The 19,619-nt window shown below is 43.2% G+C and overlaps 8 protein-coding genes across 8 annotated transcripts; 5 read left to right on the plus strand and 3 right to left on the minus strand.

The window, feature by feature from the left end:
• Positions 1-1,055: 1,055 nt before the first annotated feature.
• Positions 1,056-2,452, minus strand: EAF02_011367 (uncharacterized protein; the record flags this gene model as incomplete). The annotated part of the gene is made up of 2 exons (XM_038907414.1): positions 1,056-1,810; positions 1,894-2,452. The coding sequence occupies 2 exons, from the start codon at positions 2,450-2,452 to the stop codon at positions 1,056-1,058; spliced, it is 1,314 nt and encodes a 437-aa protein (XP_038752894.1).
• Positions 2,453-2,744: 292 nt separating this feature from the next.
• On the plus strand, positions 2,745-5,232 carry EAF02_011368 (uncharacterized protein; the record flags this gene model as incomplete). The annotated part of the gene is made up of 3 exons (XM_038907415.1): positions 2,745-3,165; positions 3,270-4,312; positions 4,507-5,232. The coding sequence occupies 3 exons, from the start codon at positions 2,745-2,747 to the stop codon at positions 5,230-5,232; spliced, it is 2,190 nt and encodes a 729-aa protein (XP_038752895.1).
• A 953-nt stretch (positions 5,233-6,185) lies between these two features.
• On the plus strand, positions 6,186-7,467 carry EAF02_011369 (uncharacterized protein; the record flags this gene model as incomplete). The annotated part of the gene is made up of 3 exons (XM_038907416.1): positions 6,186-6,459; positions 6,878-7,243; positions 7,325-7,467. 3 exons carry the CDS (start codon positions 6,186-6,188, stop codon positions 7,465-7,467), a joined length of 783 nt encoding a protein of 260 aa, XP_038752896.1.
• A 441-nt stretch (positions 7,468-7,908) lies between these two features.
• On the minus strand, positions 7,909-8,949 carry EAF02_011370 (uncharacterized protein; the record flags this gene model as incomplete). Its single annotated transcript, XM_038907417.1, has 3 exons — positions 7,909-8,118; positions 8,185-8,247; positions 8,536-8,949. 3 exons carry the CDS (start codon positions 8,947-8,949, stop codon positions 7,909-7,911), a joined length of 687 nt encoding a protein of 228 aa, XP_038752897.1.
• A 681-nt stretch (positions 8,950-9,630) lies between these two features.
• On the plus strand, positions 9,631-10,818 carry EAF02_011371 (uncharacterized protein; the record flags this gene model as incomplete). Its single annotated transcript, XM_038907418.1, has 1 exon — positions 9,631-10,818. The coding sequence occupies one exon, from the start codon at positions 9,631-9,633 to the stop codon at positions 10,816-10,818; it is 1,188 nt and encodes a 395-aa protein (XP_038752898.1).
• Positions 10,819-11,315: 497 nt separating this feature from the next.
• EAF02_011372 (uncharacterized protein) lies at positions 11,316-14,540 on the minus strand (the record flags this gene model as incomplete). The annotated part of the gene is made up of 2 exons (XM_038907419.1): positions 11,316-13,936; positions 13,997-14,540. 2 exons carry the CDS (start codon positions 14,538-14,540, stop codon positions 11,316-11,318), a joined length of 3,165 nt encoding a protein of 1,054 aa, XP_038752899.1.
• Positions 14,541-15,050: 510 nt separating this feature from the next.
• EAF02_011373 (uncharacterized protein) lies at positions 15,051-16,818 on the plus strand (the record flags this gene model as incomplete). Its single annotated transcript, XM_038907420.1, has 3 exons — positions 15,051-15,097; positions 15,141-15,447; positions 15,499-16,818. 3 exons carry the CDS (start codon positions 15,051-15,053, stop codon positions 16,816-16,818), a joined length of 1,674 nt encoding a protein of 557 aa, XP_038752900.1.
• A 279-nt stretch (positions 16,819-17,097) lies between these two features.
• Positions 17,098-19,045, plus strand: EAF02_011374 (uncharacterized protein). The gene is made up of 3 exons (XM_038907421.1): positions 17,098-17,428; positions 17,478-17,775; positions 17,824-19,045. The coding sequence occupies exons 1-3, from the start codon at positions 17,231-17,233 to the stop codon at positions 18,579-18,581; spliced, it is 1,254 nt and encodes a 417-aa protein (XP_038752901.1). The 5' UTR covers positions 17,098-17,230; the 3' UTR covers positions 18,582-19,045.
• Positions 19,046-19,619: the final 574 nt, after the last annotated feature.

Raw genomic sequence — 19,619 nt, forward strand, 5'->3', positions numbered from 1 at the left:
ATAGGAAAAGGAGAGGAAATTATATAAAGAAGGAGGAGAGGGAAAGGAAACGGGAGAGGGGAAATGAGAGGATAAGAATGAGGAGTTGAAGATTTGAGGAGGTAATAGGAAGCTAAGGAGGTGGATGAGGAGGTGGACGTGGGGATTGTAGGAGGTGGGGAGGTGAGGATTGGAAGTGAGGAGGTAATAGGAAGTTGAGGAGGTGAGGGTTGAATGTTAGTTTGTGGTGTGAATAGAAGCGAAGATAGGTATGTATAGAGGTAGGTATAGAGATATATAGGTAGATTCGTAGGTAGGTAGATAGATAGGTAGGTAGGTGGATAGGATATTAGGGGATGGATTTGATATTAGGAGATGGATTTGATATTAGGGGATGAGATGAGATGAGATGGGATGAGAGGGGATAAGATGGAATAAGGTAGAATGAGATGGGATGAGTGAGTGAGTGTGAGAAGGGATGAGAGGGTATGAGATGAGATTATAATAAGTATGGTTGTATATTAGAAGTAGATGAGTGAGTGATAAGTGTGAAATAGAAAGGTATAACGATATTTATTATATTTTGTGTATTTTTTATTGTTTCATTTTCAAATACTTGTTATCCTTCTTCCTCAATATACCATTCCCTATATGGATTACCTCAAGATATATGTATCTACATCTAGCTTCTAGCCCAAAGTGTAACATATGTTGTAATACGAGATACTTGGGATTTGTACTTCTGTAGTGATGCTTATCCACATCTTGGTATCTGTAGCATGAGATTGGTGTTTTCCTCCGCAATAACTCTCTCTCTCTCCTACTCTCTCACGCGCGCAAGTGTTCTTATACCTCCTTGTCTCACCACTCGAGTGAGCAAATCGCTCAGAAACATAGTGAAGTCAAGATGGTATACGATGTGATGTCAAAATGTGCCTTTGTTCTTTCGATTTCTCAATGAGTGACCACGCATCATCACTAACATCATTTCCGTAGAACTTCTTTGACGAGTTTCTTCTTTCTCGCATCTTCACCCCATTCCCAAGACATCCCCCATCTCCTCCTTCCGTCCCCCACTACCACATAATCTCGACATTAGCAATCGGAGGTGGTTCATCTCCCTCTTTATACTCCTTTTGCAACGGACAAGGTCTCTTATGCCATTCTCGAACAAATCTTCTCGCTTCGGCTCGATCCATAAACGAGATTATATATCTTCCACTCGTATTATAAGCTTTCTTCCTTCCGATAATATTTTCTCCTCGATAACCTATTTCTGTTTTTTCACTTCCAGTTGCAGGATCTATCTTTTCGCCAACACGAATGATGGCCCCAGATTGAGCAAAGCGCCAATGTAGGTTGCGACGTTTACCGTCTGCGTCGAGGATTTCTCGGAGACCCCATGAACTGAGTCCAATGCTGGGAATGGTGAGTGTGAAGAGGACAGTGTCGATGGTGTGGGATTGGGATCTGGATTGTGTGAGCGTGGTGGGAGCGCCGGTTGCTAAAAGAGTGGTCATCGCTGGTCGGTAAGGTTTTTGAAGAATGCGTAGAGAAAGACGTGTATATGGGGGGACGAGGGTGAAGTTCTTGAGAAGATTTTGGAGTTCGGTTGGGGAGTGAGGGAGAGTTGAAGGGGGACGATCGGGGCTTCGAGAGGAGCGATTGGAGATTTGAAGTGGGAGAGGGATGCTGTTAGGGCTGTAGGTTCGAGAGAGGGTGTGTAGTTCAATAGTTCGGTGGAAGTAGGCCAGAGCTGCAGCGCGCGAACTGAAGAGAATGAAGTAGTGGCCTAGGGACTGGAGAGTATGGGGATCGCGCCCAGGGATAACTGAAGATAAAATTAGCTATATGTAAACACAGCTACGTTTCCATGTAGACATAAAATAGGAATATAAAACAAGGAGTACGCACTCTTAATGATCCCACTCGTCCAACCCTCAATATGTTCACCCTTCGGACTCAATCTAAAAAAGTCACTCTCCTCCAATGTCTTACTCGCGCAATTCAAAATCAACACACTAGCCTCCCGCCTTTGAACCGCATCCTCCTCTTCACTTCCTCTCTCCTTTCCCACAATATTCCAATCCTTCCTCTCTTTCTCCGCAGCTCGTCTCCGCACTTCCGCTTCGTCAAATGTCTCGATATTAGATGTCCAGTCAAATGTAGGCAGTTTTGGAAACCTCGGAGGTGGGGGTTTGAAACGTTTGGAGGGCGGTGAAGATGAAGGAGGTTTCTGTTGTTCTTCTGGGAAGAGTTCTTCGAAAAGAGAAGTAGGTGGTTTAATAGTTGGAGTAAGGTCGAGACGTCGTGCTCCAAAGAGAGATTCACCTTTTGGTTTTGGAGGTTCTCCGCCGCGGTTGCGAATGCGTGTCTTTTGGTATACGTGACGCCGTTGAAAGAGACATTGTAGTTGCCGGGTATTCCATGATGGGAGGAGGAATGAGGGGGGAAGAAGGCGAGAGGAGTGCATTGGTCGTGAGAGGGATGGTTGAAGAGGGGGCCAAGGCTGGAGGGGATGGGGAAAATTAATTGGTTTTGGGGAACTTTGATCGGCAGAATAAAAGCGGTAAACACACTTTAAAGATGTACCCATGTTCCTTGGCAAGGCTGACCATAATTTTATTTTACTTTCTACCCCTCCATTGACCACTTGGGCAGACTTTTATATTTTTCCTTTTTCATCTTTTCTTTTTCTTCAAATCCATAAGATTGGTAATTTTGTTTGTTCAGGAAATTCTGGGACATTCATACAAGAGATCAAGATGACAGCCGAAAAAATTCTAGAATTAAAAGTTCGTCCATATCAAGCGCAATCTCAAGAAAGGCCGGATTTCAGAAATGTAGCACGTGTATATGTTTGTACAGACGTTCTTTTGGATCTTCAAGTTAAGAATGGAGAAACGTGCTATTTATGGAAAAGCTCAGAGGGCGAACATACAAGAAGAGAGGCGGTAATTTGGTTGGCCACAGAAAAATTAAGTAGGAAAGTTGTGCAAGTCAGTAAGGCTTTCCAAGAGGCATGTGGGTTCAAATTAAGTGACGATGTGATTGTTGCTAGAGGAGCAAAGTTGGAGGTTGCAAAGGAGATTCTAATTAAGGATGTCGGTATGGTTGAAGGGGTTATGCGGGAATTGACAGGAGACGCTGAGGTTGCCTGGAAGTTTGTTCTGGACGATCTCTTAGGTAGGAGTTTTCTTCCGTTGTCTCATGATTTTGTACTTTCAACCGCCCGAGAATTTTTCATTTCACATTTTTCTCTGCTCAGTGCATGGCTGACAAGATCACAGCTCGCGCTGAGTTGGTGTACCCTGGAATGACCTTCAGAGATGTGATGCTTAGAAGAGAAAGGCGAACCTTTGAAGTCTTTTCTATCGACGGCTCGAAATTTGGTGTTGCTGCCTTTCATGAAGGTGTATCATCCTTCAAAATTGGAACAATTGCAGAAATCAGCGGGGCCATGTTAGCTGCAAGCAATGTTGAACAAAAACCTCTTCAAGTTGTTGATATTGCAGGCATTGATCAAGCACTTGAAAAGCTTAACAAGTTCCTGAGCAATTTCAACCGCCAATTCTATTTTACCAAAGTTCGTAGATCACCAGCCGTTCTTTTACATGGTGGAAGCGGAACAGGCAAGAGTTTCGTCCTGGACAAAATCGCCAGCACAGAATGGGGGAAGGTTCGCAGAATTGACCGGAAAACCAAGCCATCTGAAGTCCAGAAAATTTTCAAGGATGCAAAAGTCAACCAGCCAAGTATTATAATTATAGATGATATTGAATCTGTAGTCGCAAAAGGGGGTGAACCATTACTCGACATGACAGATGCTATTTGCGAAGGATTAGAAGATCTTATGAAAGATCATCCCTCGGATTCTTTGCCACAAGTTCTGGTGGCAGCGTCGACATCAGACATGCTTAAACTACCAGCTGCATTACGAAAACGAGGCAGATTTACTACAGCTATTGCTTTACCTGTCCCAGATGCAGCTGCTCGGAAAGCTATTCTCAAGTCTCTGGATCCTCAAATGTGCCCTGAAACTCGCGATGAGATTCTCGATGATCTCGGAGAACGAACACATGCATATACACCTGAGGATCTCTCTCGTTTATTGGACGAAGCACAACTGTTTGCAGAAGAGAAGTTAGATGAAGATAATGTGACCCAGCAGACATTCGTCGTTAAAGAGGATATCGAGCATGCACTTCTGGAGGTAAGACCAAGTGCAATGCATGATATTACTTTAAGACCACCAAAGGTCAAGTGGAGTGATATTGGAGGCCAAGACAAAGTCAAAGAAGCTATTCAGCTTGCTATTGAAACACCTTTCCTCGTAAGTTATTGCCCATCTTATTGTCTCACCCTTATCCAAACATGCAAGTGGATTGAGACATACAAATCAACTGGGATACTCGAATAGTTTTGGACACTCAAATATTTTGAGATGATCAAATAAAACGGGATTCTCAAACGACTTGAGAAATTCAAAGCACCTGGAAGATTCAATTCATACTGACAATACTACAGCACCAAGAAATCATGCAAGACTTTGGCCGTTCACCAACAAAAGGTCTTCTCCTCTATGGACCTCCTGGATGTTCCAAAACACTCACCGCTCAAGCCGTTGCTACCGAAATGGGTTTTAATTTCTTTGCCGTCAAAGGCGCAGAGCTGCTCTCCAAGTATGTCGGTGACTCTGAACGAGCCGTTCGTAACGTCTTTTCTCGTGCACGAGCCGCAGCTCCAAGTATTATCTTCTTTGACGAAATTGAATCTATTGGTAGCAAAAGAGATGGAAAGAATTCGAATAACGGAGTCAACGTTCTCACCACTTTACTTAACGAAATGGACGGAATTGAGAGTTTAAAGGGCGTTACCGTACTAGCAGCAACCAACAAACCACAAGATCTAGACTTAGCTCTCTTGAGACCAGGTCGCTTCGATGAACTTATCTACGTTGCACCACCAGATTTCTCTGGCAGAGAAGCTATCATTCGTGCTAGACAACGTAAATCTACGATGGGAGAAGATGTTGACGTAACCGAACTTGCTCGCCTAACAGAGGGGTATTCAGGAGCTGAAATGGTCAGTATCTGCCAGAAAGCCTTCGATAAGGCCATTGAACGACGTAAAAAGCATGGGACAATGGAACCAGCGGTTATGGACGATTTCCTCGCGGCAATGAACAAGATTAAGAGGCAAATAACTCCGGAAATGGTGGCGGAATTTGAGAGGTGGGCCAAAGGGGAATAGTGGCAAGGCTTGAGATTTCGTTGTACAATTAATCGGGGAACAACGAGAACATATTTTGTTGTGAGGGAAGAATCAGATTTTCAGGCTACTTTGAATGTAACAATGGAATAACAAGAAGCATAGGCCATTCTTTTGCAACAAAATTCGATTCGGGCGTTACTCCTCTTCCAAATCGACAGGTACCTGCTTTCAATAGGCAATAACGGTTCAGACATTGAGAAACTCTGATGTGATGAGAATGCTATCATTTCCGGGCCTGTTTTTCAGTGATAACAGCTTTCAATCCTTGGGGGAGAATGTAAAGTCTTACGAAACTCTACCAGGTGCTGAATTGGTACATGTGTAAGAGGTCATCGGAGAAATATATGTGACTTTTACTACTTGGTATCATGTTACACTTCCCTCACATGCTGGAGATGGAACTTATTCAAATGATTGGGGGAAAAAGTATATCCTGCCAAAAAAATCCATTTTTACAAGCGATTAAGGTTTTATACTTTATTGTAACCTCAAGGTTCACACATGTGCACCGTACCAGAGTTTTACATCACATGTCAAAAAAAAGTATCATGTAATACCTATGTTCGTGCTAAGGAGTTGGGTTAAGCTTAATTAGGTTACGTCATAGACTAATTAGCTATAGTTCTAAAAGTACTCAGTAGACACCAGAGTATCCGAGCGAGTGTCTTGCTCATTAAACCAATCATGTGATATCAAATGATCATTACCCATTGTCTTAAGTGCGACTGACTGACGAATTCTTTGACATCACATTACTTGGGCTGTTCCTTCGTTCGGACTTTTTGATGAAGTCATATTATAGAAAGAATGAGAAGTAATGGCAAGGAAGAAAATATATAAAATGGATGTACCTTTACTCCTTCCTCGAAACAAGATAGAAAATACTATTATCTACAAACAATTAAAAAGAAACCATTAACAACTTGAACATCATGGCGCCAACAAGAACCGACTCAAGCTCATTCGACGACGACCGTCAGAATTCGGGACCAAGTTCCGAGATGCCATTCAGAAAACCCCCTAATACAGATGAGAGATTTCCAATCTGGCACAGACCTGATGTGCACGAGAATCCAGGACCCGATTTCCAAATGGCGATCGAAGAATGTCCTGTTACAGAGGAGAGACTGCCATTTTGGCAGGACGACACTTGCGAGGAGGGGTTTCCAATTGGGAAGCACAGAAGTGAGCGGTTGCGTCAAGCAGGTTTGTGCAATGTTATTCTGTGCGGATGAGGGAGTTTTACTAATATGAGGCAATGATATAGGAGTTGCAAGAGCAACTATCGCGGCATCTTATGAATCACCACATGGGACGACTAAGGATAATTATGCAGAGCGTAATAAGCATTTGACTGTTCGTTTTCTCTCGTGCTATGGTTTCCAATCGTCTAGATTGCTGTTTGGTGTTTCGATGCTTTCATTATCTCAATCAAATCAGAACACTTGATTTATTTGAAGTTCTGACTTCACTCAAAGTGTTGAACTGCTTTGAAGTATTGATCGCTTACATCTAGACTGCCAGTCCAGGCAATTGGACACCATGCACACCCCCTCTTTATTACTTCTCCTAACCTCAACCCAGGTCCTCCAACAACACGTCGCTTTCTTCGACCCCGATTCAGACGGTATTGTTTCTCCCCGCGATACCTACAACGGTTTTCGTCGTCTCGGCTGGAGCCCTCTGCTCGCAATCGGCTCAGCCATGATCATCAATAGCATCTTCTCATATCCGACTCTCCCCCCAGGACAATTGATTCCAGATTTCAAGCTCAGAATCCACACAGAGAGAATTCATAAAGGCAAACACGGTAGTGATTCCGGAACTTTTGATCACGAAGGACGTTTTATCCCTCAGCATTTTGAAGATCTCTTCAGTAAATATGCAGGGCGGGATAAGCAGGATATTACTAAGGCGGAGATTTTTGCGTACGTCAAGAGTCAGAGAAACGTTTTGGATGTGATAGGTTGGGCAGCTGCGCTTTTGGAATGTATGTTTGATCTCTTTTCTTATTCTGTCGAGGGGGATCTTTGGGAGTGGATAGTGAGGGATTAATACTAATGAATGTTAGGGAGCGCAACGTGGCATTTGTTGTCGCCTAAAGATGGAAAGATGAAGAAAGATGATATCAGGAGAATTTATGATGGAAGTCTTTTCTATGAAATTGCAGCTAGAAGGGAGAAGGAATCTCGGGAGAAGGAATCTCAACGATGACTGTGTTTTGTTAATGTCTAATTTGCAGAGAGAGATGTGGTTATTGCTGAGGGTTTCAGGCGTTATGGGAGAAGCCTAAGATGTGCTTTGCGTTAATATAATGTGGGATGGGTTCTTGATAGGTATTCGTAATTTATGCAGTTATTGCTTTTTCGTGTACCATAGTTTCCTGGATCTTCACAATGCATGTGTGTCATCCCCTCATGATTTTCTATTATCAATATTTTCTAGCCTCAATTCGGTCGTTTTGGTTTTTCTCTCTCCTCCTACTTCTTTTTCCCACGTCGTTTCTCATCATGGCATCTTTCCACGCCCGGCCTGGACCCCAGAAATACCTTTTCAATGAGTCTTCTGTTTTTATATGTATTCTTATACCTACTCCCTGATATGTCCATGGATTTTCTTTTCCCTCAAGGTCTGGGCATGTTCAATCAATCTTTATCATTTCGACGATAATTTATTAGCGATCTGATGAGCTTGATTGAGAAAATTTTCTTGCTGGGTATTTTCTGAGAGTGATTCCTTTGAGACGTTGTATACTTCTTTGTGTATGGTAGCTTGTTCATCGCAAAACTTGGCCATGAGGATATCAGTGGCTGTTAGACCGGGAAGATCATGCGTGGTCCAGCGGATGAACACTTTGTTGTAGATCTGGGGAGTATTAGACAATTGTAGAGCAGAGAAAGGGTTGTAAATGGGAGAAGTTAAGAGACCTACGTTAACCCATTCTGGGTGATGTCTTTCTTGTTTGCATTTTGCTGCGATGGCGTTCATGAAGTTCTGTGGAGTGTGTATTGGGTTAGTGAAGTAAACTTTTTTTTGGAAAGGGGGGGGGGCTTGATTTTAGGAATAGTATGCAAATGGGTTTGGAAGAGGTGGAGGTTTCGTAGATTTCCATGGGAGAATAGAGTGAAAGAGACATATCAGATGATTAATTATCATCTTGTTGTCCTCAAAGGAGGCAATCTCTATATGATTTCTGGCCATTGCAATCATCAGTTTGCATCCCAAATCCATATTCCCACAAATGCTTTTTGGCCCTCAGAAAAGACAGAAGAAAAAACCAACCCAGGCATCTTTAAATCCTTTGAATGTAATGACCCTCTCCACCGACATTCCATCATCTGCCAGAACCCATTTCCCGTCATTTTCTCTCAAGAGAGGTTTAAGTGATTCCTGCACTGCTGTAACAGAGGGTGTAGATCGCTGGGGGACATCTTCGGTCTGCTTTTTTGCAAAGTCGCCAATCTCTTCTGAAAATGTATTCTGTGGGGCTACATCTGTTCGGGATTTCTCTCCTTCAGTGGCTTTTTGTCTCGATGTAAGATTTTCTGTATGGAGAGCTCTTGGCGTGGAGACCAGGAAAGCGCGGATTTGGTGGGGAGAATTTGATTGTCGAAAGGTTGTTGGAAAAGATGCACGTGAAATTGGTTGGAATAGGATTGACGCGGATCGGAAAATGGTACGAAGGGGGAGCTTCATGACTTCATAGAAAAATGGCGAGTATAGAGCTAGAGCTTATAGGTCGGTGGAGCACGAATGGCTGGTTTTGGAGACGAATAGTCACGAAATAAGAAATAGCGTTGATCACGTGATAGCCGGTCACAATATGACACCAGGTATCTCCTGATCGCAGACAGCTAGACACTTGCGTCTGCCAGAATTTAAGAAGCTAACTTTTATGACGGTATCTAGTTTGTTCGAAGAATTTTCTAAATTTCCATATTTTCTTCAAATTCCCACTTCTATCTTGGATGGTCTCTCGAAATCAAGATGGATTCTCGCTTATCTACGCTAAAAGCGGGAGCTAGATATTTAAGCTTAACATAGGTAGTAGCCAATATGACTCCCATGGGGAATCTTCATCTAGTCTTCTTTGAAATTTCCCACAAACTATTTAATCTTTTCAGAAATCTTCTTTTTCTATTCTGTTCCTTCTTCCTTTCCTCTTTCTTTATTCATTTCTACTTAATATTCTAATACTTTAATCTTTATAATACTTCAACTCCTTTCTATTTCATCATTAAATTTAAATAATCGTACATAACATCTGAGCACTCCCTTCAGACTTCGAACGACCTAATGGATTTTATTTTATTTTATCATATTTCATTCTTAGTCTATCGTTATATAATATCTCGATCAAATCTTAGTTTCTCTATCATGGAGGAAACAGGAGCTTTATGTCTTCTATTTGTGTCATTTGCAATTGTAATTTGGGCTTTAGATGCAGCAATATCGTCTATAATTGCTCTGTATTCTTGCTTGCAGTCAATCATGGAGGAATTCGGATTCAAATCTAACTCTGAAAAGAGGCGTGAGAATTTGGAATTAATGATTGAGACTTTGGAGTTAATCATTGCGAAATTGAAGTTACTTCATGAGAAACCTCGAATCGCCCGCAGATATAGCACTACCAGTTGTCCCTCGAATTCTTCATTATCGATTTACAACAGTAGCAAATCTCAGATTAGCCGTAGGCAAAGCACTGCCGATCTACCCTCGAAAGCTTTGTGGTCGAAACCACAGTATAAACCAGCCTCTTTAGTGGGTATCACTCCCGAGATTCGCCTCATGATCTATGATCACATTCTCCTCCCATCTGAGTTTGACGTAATGTATTCGAGTTGTCATCCTCCAAAATGTTGCCTTGAACTACCTGAACCTTGTGCAACCAACAAGTTGTCAAGAAAGACGTTTAAATCACCGCTGTTGCGAGTTCACCCGAAAATTTATCGAGAAGTTAAGGAACTTTTATGGAATCGTGCTATCTTTGGACTTGGGTGCATCAATAATGCACATAAGTCACTCGTATCTATGAGTTGGATCTCTCGTAGACTCATCAGAAACATCGAAATACCTTTACAATTTGATTGCTGCTTTCGAATTTATCTGTCAAACATGTCCAAATCAATCTCAACGATGAACGCAATGGCTCGAGATGGACTTTTGCAATCTATAACTATCATTATACCGCCTTTCCAACTTCAGCTTATTCTGGAAGAGAAATTGAATGGCACATTCCACTTTGATCAATTGCGATCGCTCGGTAGTGCACGAACTTGGTCATGCAAGATGATTATAAGAATACTGTATTCCGAAAGTTACATAGATCTTCTCAATCCTATTTGTATGCCCCTAGGATACAATTCTCGGAATACTTCTAAGGAGAAGATTATTCAAAACTACAAAGATTTGTTTGAGGAATTGAATCAGGCTTGGGGTGGATCACTTTATCTTGCAGATACGTTGGTTTGGGAGAATGGACGTCATGTCTACAGAGCTCCCCCAGCAAGAGTGGGTGCTCCAAAACCACTCTTCGAGTTCATCAAGAGAATTCGGTTTTCCTAGGTGTCGGGATATCGATCATGTGATCACAGAGGGCATTGTATTAGCTAGCAAGGCGATAGCGCTTCCTTATATAAGTACTAGCTTCCCATAATTAATAATGATCAAGAACGATTACAACCATAGACTATATGGTATATGAAATGCACACAAAGCCTGAAACTTGTAGCTCGGAGGCGAGAGAGCGTGTTATGTGTACCCACTCCCCCCCTCGCTGGTGCCATCCTTACTTTTGGTTACATAATTTTATATATATGAACAATAGCTGAATTAACCAAATTCACTCCATGATTAGTTTGTTTTGAGTTTTTCATTATTACTTACGGTATTTTGTACTGACATATTATTTTTCACTTATTAACCAAGTTGGTACCAATACTAGGACAAAGACTTCCAAGGTTTAGCCAGGCTGTATAATTCCAGTATCCAAAAGATTAGACAAGCTACTCGTAAATCTCAACCTTTTGAAACTCGATATGACTAAACATAGATATGTATTCTCACTCTCTGACTTCTGCAAGTCTCAGCCCATCCTCCTCAGCTAATTGATCCGGAGACATCCCATTATTCAATTTGTTTATATAGACATCAAATTCTCCTGAAATCTCGATAATCTCTTTCAAAATATCAAAATTCAACGTCGTCTTCTCCTTCGCGTTCTTCCAAGACACATATTGCCGCGATGTCTGAATCGCATTTCGAATCTGTCGTCCATTGAGCTTATAGTCCGCCAAGTCCCACCGATGATCTTCCAGGTCTGAAAAGTCGACTTGCGTCTCTCCAAGCTCTCGGAGCCGCGTTATGAACATTGTCCAAATCTCGTAGCGCTTGACTTTTGTCAGTGATGGATAGTGCAAGGCAAGTTGAATGCGTGACTTGAATGCTTCGTCGAAAGTGCCAACACGGTTGCTAGTGAGGATGATAATACCGTCATGATATTCTAGAACGCGGAGGAAAATAGATACAAGTGCATTTCGTTTAATATCGTTCATACTTCTTTCCTCAAGGAAGACGTCGGCTTCATCGAGCAGAACGACGCAGCTCCAGGCTTTTCCCAAGTCTAGCACTGAGTTGAGGTACTGCTCGACTTCTTCAGGCTCTGACCCAATGTCTCCACAAGTGACTCTATATAGAGGCTTCTCTGCAATTTCAGCAACACTCTCTGCAGTTAGAGTCTTACCAGTACCTGGCCCTCCGTGCAGTAGAAGGATGAGACCATTGCCCTTTCCACTGATCAGATCGGTCGATTTCTCGGCTGCAATTTGATTGACAACCAAAGCTTCAATCAAGTCCTTCGTCTTCTGCGCAAGTACCAACTTTTTGAACGCCTTCTTGTCCCAAACCACCTCGGACAACCAATCGGCATGGAGCTCAACCCATTTTTTGCGCCGCATATTGTAGCCAATGATCTTTTGAGGAAGTAAGTACACGAAACTCGGATATGGAGGACTGTCTTGCGCCATGGCGTCTTCATCCAAAGTATCGGAGGCCTTTTTCTTCCCATCTTCTGGATAGGGCGCCTTCTTTTTCTTCTCATCTTCTGGGTGGAGCTCGCGCAATGTCTTCATGTCGATCATATATCTTTCTTCACTGGCGCCGTGTAAATCGCCACGACCATGCTCCTGATATGACACAAAGTGCCTCTCTCTACACTTCCAAAACATATCTCCGCGACTTTGAAGTGTTTTTCTATCCTCATCACTGGCACATGCAATTGGTCTGATATTCAAATCTCTTATAGCGTATTCTGTCTTTTCACTTCCATCTATTTCTAATGTAAGCCGAGTGCTAACACGGTTGAAGGCACCGTCAAATGACCACGAGCGGACGTCCATGGTATACTGTGAGCTAGGTTTGTTCTTCCCATCTTCCTTCAGACTTGCTGTAATTGAGGTACTATCATGCAGCCAAGTTACAAACACATAACCATTTATGTCAGAGCCCGTGCCTTCCACCAGTACGTCTCCTGGCTTGAACAGGTACTTGACATATGGTATAGCAACGCGGGATTCCTCAAACATGGCATCTGCAGTGTCATATTCTTCTCCATAGTTCTTGTAGATGTAATCTATCATGAGCTTCAGCTGTCGGACCGTGCTGGGATCAGAGGTGTCCTCTATTAACTCTTCGATAACTGCTCGCGAATGGTAGATGAAGACAAATGGCGACGGGAGCTCTGTCCCACCTTTCTCAAACCATGATAGCAGATCTGCGAATTCTGGCTTCGACTTTAGTATCGACTTAATCGCCTCCGTCAGATGTTCTGACACTGGAAGTATTTTCTCTTCTTCATGTACTGGAGACTTTGTAATACCACTGTTGTTATCTGTTGCTGCCGCCGCGACCATCTCTTTCCTCGTTGGTATGTCTTTCTCTTTGTAGTCGCGAAACACGATAAAGCTAATGTCGATATTTTTTTCGAGAAAATCCCGCAAGTTGAACAGTGGTAGCCTCGACCTCAAAATTCGCGTATGATTCTGTCCCATAACCCATTCTGGGGGATCAAAGTACAGACGCTCTTGTTGCCCCTTGATGCGATGTAATATCAGGTACCGGTTTGGTTCCTTGGCTTGGTTTGGTTCCTTGGCTTGTGTCATATGTAATAGATACTCTCGAAACGCTTGGACGTTATTTAAAGATTCTGAAGGAATGCCCATCGCGATAGCATCGATTCCCAAGGCTGAGAACAGATCGACAACGGAATCCATTTGAGGGGACAAAGGTTCATTTTGAATAGGGGAGAAAGTGCTGTGCAACGGATGGAAAGCTTGCGGACGATTCATAGCCATTTGCTGTTGGTTTTGCAGCACCATCTGTTGCTGGTTTATTCGTTGCGGTGCCATTTGTTGCGGTGTCATTTGTTGCAGTGGTATTGGTTGCCCCTCTGAATATTGTGGCTGTAGTTGTATTTGTTGCTGATGTGCTGCTTGTTGTAAATACCTATATTGTTGTTGTTGTTTTACTGTTTGTAGATATTGTTGTTTTTCATATGCTGCTTTTTCTACCTGGAGGTGTCGATCTGCTTCTTGTTTTAGCTGTTGTCGTTTTCGTTGGTGTGCGTTCAGGCCTCCTGATCCTTCCGGTCCTATTTCGCCAGGATTATAGCTTTCGAGTTGATTGTCTATTATGTGCACATCATTAGAATCACTCGAAATAGTACAAAGAGGACGGGATACCTCACCAGATGTGTCGAGATTTGATGTAGAAGCAGGCTTTGGTGATTTGGGCTTCAGAGCCCAGAGACGCCGATTCTTCTTGTTGTCATCAGTGCTCAAATTATCAGATATCGTAATTCGAGTCTTCCCAACGTTCTGCGGAGGAGCTGACGGTTTTGCGCGCTCAGGTTCCGGCTTAAATTGCTCAGGCGTTAACGTGCCAGAACTATCTGCAGCGTGTAGATATGAGGGAGGTTCCGAGAAATCCTTGCCGAAGTCTGGTTTGCTATATTTGTTGGCCCTATCTACGGGTGTGCTCTGGTCCTCGTCCTCGTCTGTTCTGTTCTCCTCGCCCTCATCATAGTCTTCGTCGTCGTCCTTGTCGTTGTACCCCTCCTCGTCTTTCTCGGATTTGTCGTTTTCGTGATTCGTGCGACCGCCAAGGCTCCGGCCAAGTCTGTACAGCCCCGATAGATTTGCCAAATCCTTCTTCTTACTTCCTGTGCCGAGATTTGTTGGCTTGTTCAACCACCGCGAAGAGGGCGAGATCTGGGCTATCTCAGAGTCCATATGCTTATGCATTAGCAGAGGACATGTAGGTCAATGATTGTGACATATAGCAGGGGATATCGGGTTCGGTGCCGCTTTTGCTACTGCTTTTGTCCACAGGTTGTGATATCTGACCAATTGGTGACATTGTGTAATTGTTTAGGCTAAAATCAAGAAAAAAGCAATTTATCTGGAAGAATTCATTTTTGGAAGGAGTTACGAAATGTATGAGGCGGATTCAATTAACCGCTCTTCGAAGACCGACATAAGTCACGGTCGCACCACATAAACTGCTGAATCGAGTTCACCGTGTGGGCTTGCCACCCATGAGCTGTATATCTGCAGTAGACAGTTTATCCAGTCTGGTTGGAGCCTGTCTACAAATAACACGTTCATGATGAGGCTGGCAAGCCATTCTCGAGGCGCAGTTACGGTATGCAAAGCCTCACGACGGCCTGCAGAAAGTGATTATATAATTGTCTGTCGAACATTTTATGAGATAATGTCAAAGTTCAAACTGTACACTCGAGAATGTCTGATATTGCAGCATATGCTTCCTATTATAGCGGCTCCAATAAGTATGTCTCCCAGGACCGTGAAAACCGTGCTAATCTCTGGTAGCAGCACTGGCTGGGCTGAGAATATCTTCGAGGAAGCTAGAGCCGAGTTTATTGCAACTCTTCCTAAGAAGTCCTCGCAGCTAGAATCTTTCTTAGACCTCAAACCGAGCACGCTTGACGATATAGTCAAGTGTGTGTCAACAGCACAACTGCAGTATGAAGACCGACGAGGAGATTCCAAAATTCGACGATGTCTCACAAGCTTTGCCCAAAAGGTAAACTGCTATGGCACTGTCATGGATGCGTTAGTGCAACAGGCACCAGAGTATGTTTCGCTTGTATATGGTGCCATGAAGCTGGTGTTAGTCGTGTGTGAGCCCCTCAAACGCTGCTGAGAATTGTCTGACGACTTGATGTAGGGTGTTGTAAATCATGAGAAGTCTCTTGCAATAATTACGGACGGATTGTGCCAAGTAGCAGACGTCCTTCCTCGTATGGAGAATACAGTGAATTTATACCCCACAGTGCAGATGCGTAAATATATGATCATGCTCAATGCTCAGATCATAAAGTTTCTCACAGTCTCACTATCCTGGTTCAAAGAGAGCAGGGCTTTTCATATTCTCCATTCAGTTACGCGGCCTCCCCAAATTCAATACAACGATCTCGTTGAGAAGATTGGAATTCTGTCGCAAAGTATCTCCACTACAGCTCAACTCAGTAGTTTTGCAGAACAGCGAGATATGCATTCTGTGATGAAAAACATCATGTCGAAGCAAGAGAGTTTAGAAGATAAGGTCGATGACAAGTTTACAAAGATCTCCCAAGAGCTTTGTGAACTCAAGACCGCTGTGGTGACTGCCCAGACTCTCAACTCGAGCGCACAAGTCTCGATGCACCAACAGCTTTCCCAACTGCAGCTGATGAACTTCATCAACAACCTCAGCTTAAATGTTACTCTGGATCCAACGAAGAGTCTCCAGATATATTTCTTCGCTCGCAAACGACAACACGCGCGTCAAGCAGACGGCTCAGCTTTCTGGTTGGCTCCCAAAATGCAGAATTGGAATTCAAGCATAGTATCCTCACTTTTGATGGTAAAAGGAAGCCACAGACTGCGGAATGACATGAAAAAGTTTTCTGCAAACGCCATACAACTGCTTCGAGAGTCCAACATACCTGTAATATGGGCACTGAAGACCAGCGAACCTCAGACGCCGACACCAATGGGCAACACAACCACAATCGATATTATCAAAAGCCTCATACTCCAAGCCATCAACCTCAATACAGCTCTCCATGCCGAAATCAGTCTCTACTCTCGCTTACAAATGTACCTCTCCGCCAAAACCGAGGCAGACTGGTTGAATCTCCTCGCATCTGTGCTGGAAGGCATCCCAGTTCTATACATCATAATCGACATTCAACTCCTGTTCACGTCCACATCCGAGTCATCTAATGGTTTTTTTTGGCCGACCGGAATCTTTGGGCTTTTCAAAGAGCTTTCAGACCGAGATAGTAAGACCGTCGTGCGCGTCTTGATGCTGAGCCACGGCTCGTCTTTTTTTACTCAAGATGATATGAGAGGGTATAGTAGAGATATTCTTGTGGTTGGAAATAGGAAACAGGCGGCTAAGGAGATGAAGAGAGGATCAAGGAAAGAGGCGAAAGGGCAAAGAGGAGGACAGAGAGGAGATTTGGATCTGGGAAATATTCCGCACAGGCGGATGAAACGGTGAGAAAGGGTTAAGTGGAAGGAAAGGTTAACCTTAGTTAATAATAATATCGATAAAGATTTATGATTGTCTCCAATAATAACTCAGCTAGTCAATGATAAGAGAAAATCAGTAGTAGGTGGTCGGAATCAAGGGCAAATAGAAGATCTTTTGACGATTCGTGTTAGAACTTGTAGCTCAGAGATGGAGGGGTTCACCGGGGGATAACCCACGTTTCATGTAAAAGTGCCTTAACCTTAATCAGGCATACACGTATGTGGAAGGTTCCGGCAAAAAAGTTGAAGTGCATCAAAAACATTTGTGACACCCAACTGAAATGATTTGTATTTGCCTACCAACGCTGTAACAGAAAACTCGCTCTTTTGAATACTTGAGGACTAGGAAGGCGACCAGCTTCGGAAATTGAGGAAGGGCCATGTCCCTGACCTCTCGTGTTGTCAACCTGTTTTCCTCCGGATCAGCAGGCTCGCCAGCAGAAGATCGCACCAAATTCGGGATTGTTGATGATGGAGGGGAAGAAAACGTCAATGTTAGAGTGGGAAAACGACTACTTGGGTCGAAAGTCATGGCACAGGAAGAGGTCGAAGAGGAGGGACGACCACCTTACTTACATGTGAGATTTGGAGTTTTTGGTCTACAGGCAAATTACTGATTGTTTGTAGGCCATGATTGCTGGAGGTATTGGTGGAACCACGGGGGATCTTCTCATGCATTCTCTAGATACGGTTAAGACTCGCCAGCAAGGTGATCCGCATGTTCCGCCAAAGTATACCAAGCTGTCGTCCTCATATTCTACCATTCTACGACAAGAAGGAATACGGAGAGGTTTATATGGAGGTTGGGTTCCTGCTCTTCTGGGATCTTTCCCTGGCACAATTATATTCTTCGGAACATATGAGTACAGTAAGAGGCATCTGATAGACAATGGCATTCCGCCATGGCTTGCATATCTATCCAGTGGTAAGTTTAAGAAGTTTGGGTTTAATTTACATTAAACTAACAATTCAGGTTTTGTCGCCGATTTCGCAGCCTCCTTCGTCTACGTACCTTCTGAAGTCCTTAAAACCCGCCTACAACTCCAAGGTCGATACAACAACCCATTCTTCCACTCTGGTTACAATTATAAAAACACAGCGCATGCCGCCCGAACGATAGTCAAGCAAGAAGGATTCTCTGCGCTTTTTTATGGATACAGAGCAACAATTGTCAGAGATTTACCATTTTCGGCATTACAATTCGCATTCTACGAGCAAGGTCAAACTTGGGCGAGAAGATGGAAAGAAAGCCGAGAAATTGGATTGCCATTGGAACTTTTGACAGGAGCGGCAGCTGGAGGTTTGGCAGGAGTAATTACATGTCCGCTGGATGTTGTGAAGACAAGGATTCAAACCCAAGTCATTTCCAATCCAGAGTCTACCGCTAAACAGACATCGGAATCTACGAAAAACCTCTCTCAATCCAATCGCACGAAGACAAAATCTACAAAGCCTGCAAAACCTACAAAACATCAAATTCGATCAATATCCACATCATCTCCTTCCACGCATACACCTCGCCCTGGTAGCATAATTCTCGATACATCTTCCGTCCCGACTGGCCTCAAACTCATCTACAAAACAGAAGGGATAACGGGATTATTTCGAGGAGTAGGACCTAGATTTGTGTGGACCAGTACGCAAAGTAGTTGTATGTTGGTGTTATACCAATACATCTTGAAGCGACTAGAAAATTCCAACTCGCAGCAAGATCAGGAATCGATTGTATAATGGGGGGAATTGGGTGAATGTAAAGGGTTATAAATGATAGGACTATGTAGGATTATTATGTACAGCAAAAATATGGTTGCATTGGGCGGCGTTTTGGGAGGTCTTAAGTTTAGACGAATAGATGATCTTCACTTTTTTGTATATTATTCACCCTCACGAGTCTCGCCTGGGAATGAATACGCAAGTTAAAGTTGGTGGGTACCGAAGAAATTGTATTCCATCAACGGAATCTAGATGGTGGATTTTCTCGGAAGATTTCTGACTATATTTCCTATTATCCACCATCTCGTACTCCGCATTACCCATCTGTTTGTGCATGCAGAACGAGAATGATTAGGTACGACATTTATCTTAATTCTCATTTGTTGAAATTTCTTCAGTACCGAGTATAGGGTTCTGTTGGCCCTGGCCTGGTCAACATCTAAATACGGGGTTGACGTCGATCAACATGATATCGGCTTTTTGCTTCTTAACGCTGCATTCCATCTAGTTTCTACGATAGAAGAGACGAAAATAGGGATTTGAAGTCGATTTAAGCCTCGGAATGAAATCTCAATTTATTCTTCTCCACTTATCACACAAATACCGCCACCGAGCTGTCACTAAGTCACGGATACGAAAGCCCATGACTTCATTTGTATAACCTATTCTCAGATTCAGCGGCAATATTTCTGGTAAAGGACGCCAAAGTGTAACAACTGGGACTACTTATGTAAGTTGTACGGCATCAATACGGTAATTGTGTATCGTTTCAGGCAGAGTTAAAGGGTACATGGTCAGCCTTCTACAAGCTTCTAGCATCTAAATCTCGTCTCTGATGGGGCAATTCAGTAGAGGCCGAGGAGCGCCTCGATGTGATGCCTGTGGAAAGATCGTTTAGGGGATTTAATCGATAACAGGCGGGCTTGGCGCCCAGAGTCCAGGTGAAGAGGGAGATTTGGTTGTGCTGTGTGAAGTCATGCAGTGGTTAGTAAGTTTTGTTTGGTGTAATTGTGTGTGATGTCAATATATATAAGTATCAAGCTAAGTTACTTCCTG

The sequence above is a fragment of the Botrytis sinoallii genome (genome assembly GCF_014898435.1).
Source record: "Botrytis sinoallii strain Bc 23 chromosome Unknown BSIN_031, whole genome shotgun sequence".
Classification (NCBI taxonomy): Eukaryota; Fungi; Ascomycota; class Leotiomycetes; order Helotiales; family Sclerotiniaceae; genus Botrytis; species Botrytis sinoallii.

Coding starts and splice junctions, on each gene's coding strand:
- EAF02_011374 (XM_038907421.1), top strand. CDS start 17,231: ATGTCCCTGACCTCTCGTGTTGTCAACCTGTTTTCCTCCGGATCAGCA. Junction 17,429..17,477: donor GACGACCACCTTACTTACAT/GTGAGATTTGGA, acceptor GATTGTTTGTAG/GCCATGATTGCTGGAGGTAT. Junction 17,776..17,823: donor GCTTGCATATCTATCCAGTG/GTAAGTTTAAGA, acceptor CTAACAATTCAG/GTTTTGTCGCCGATTTCGCA.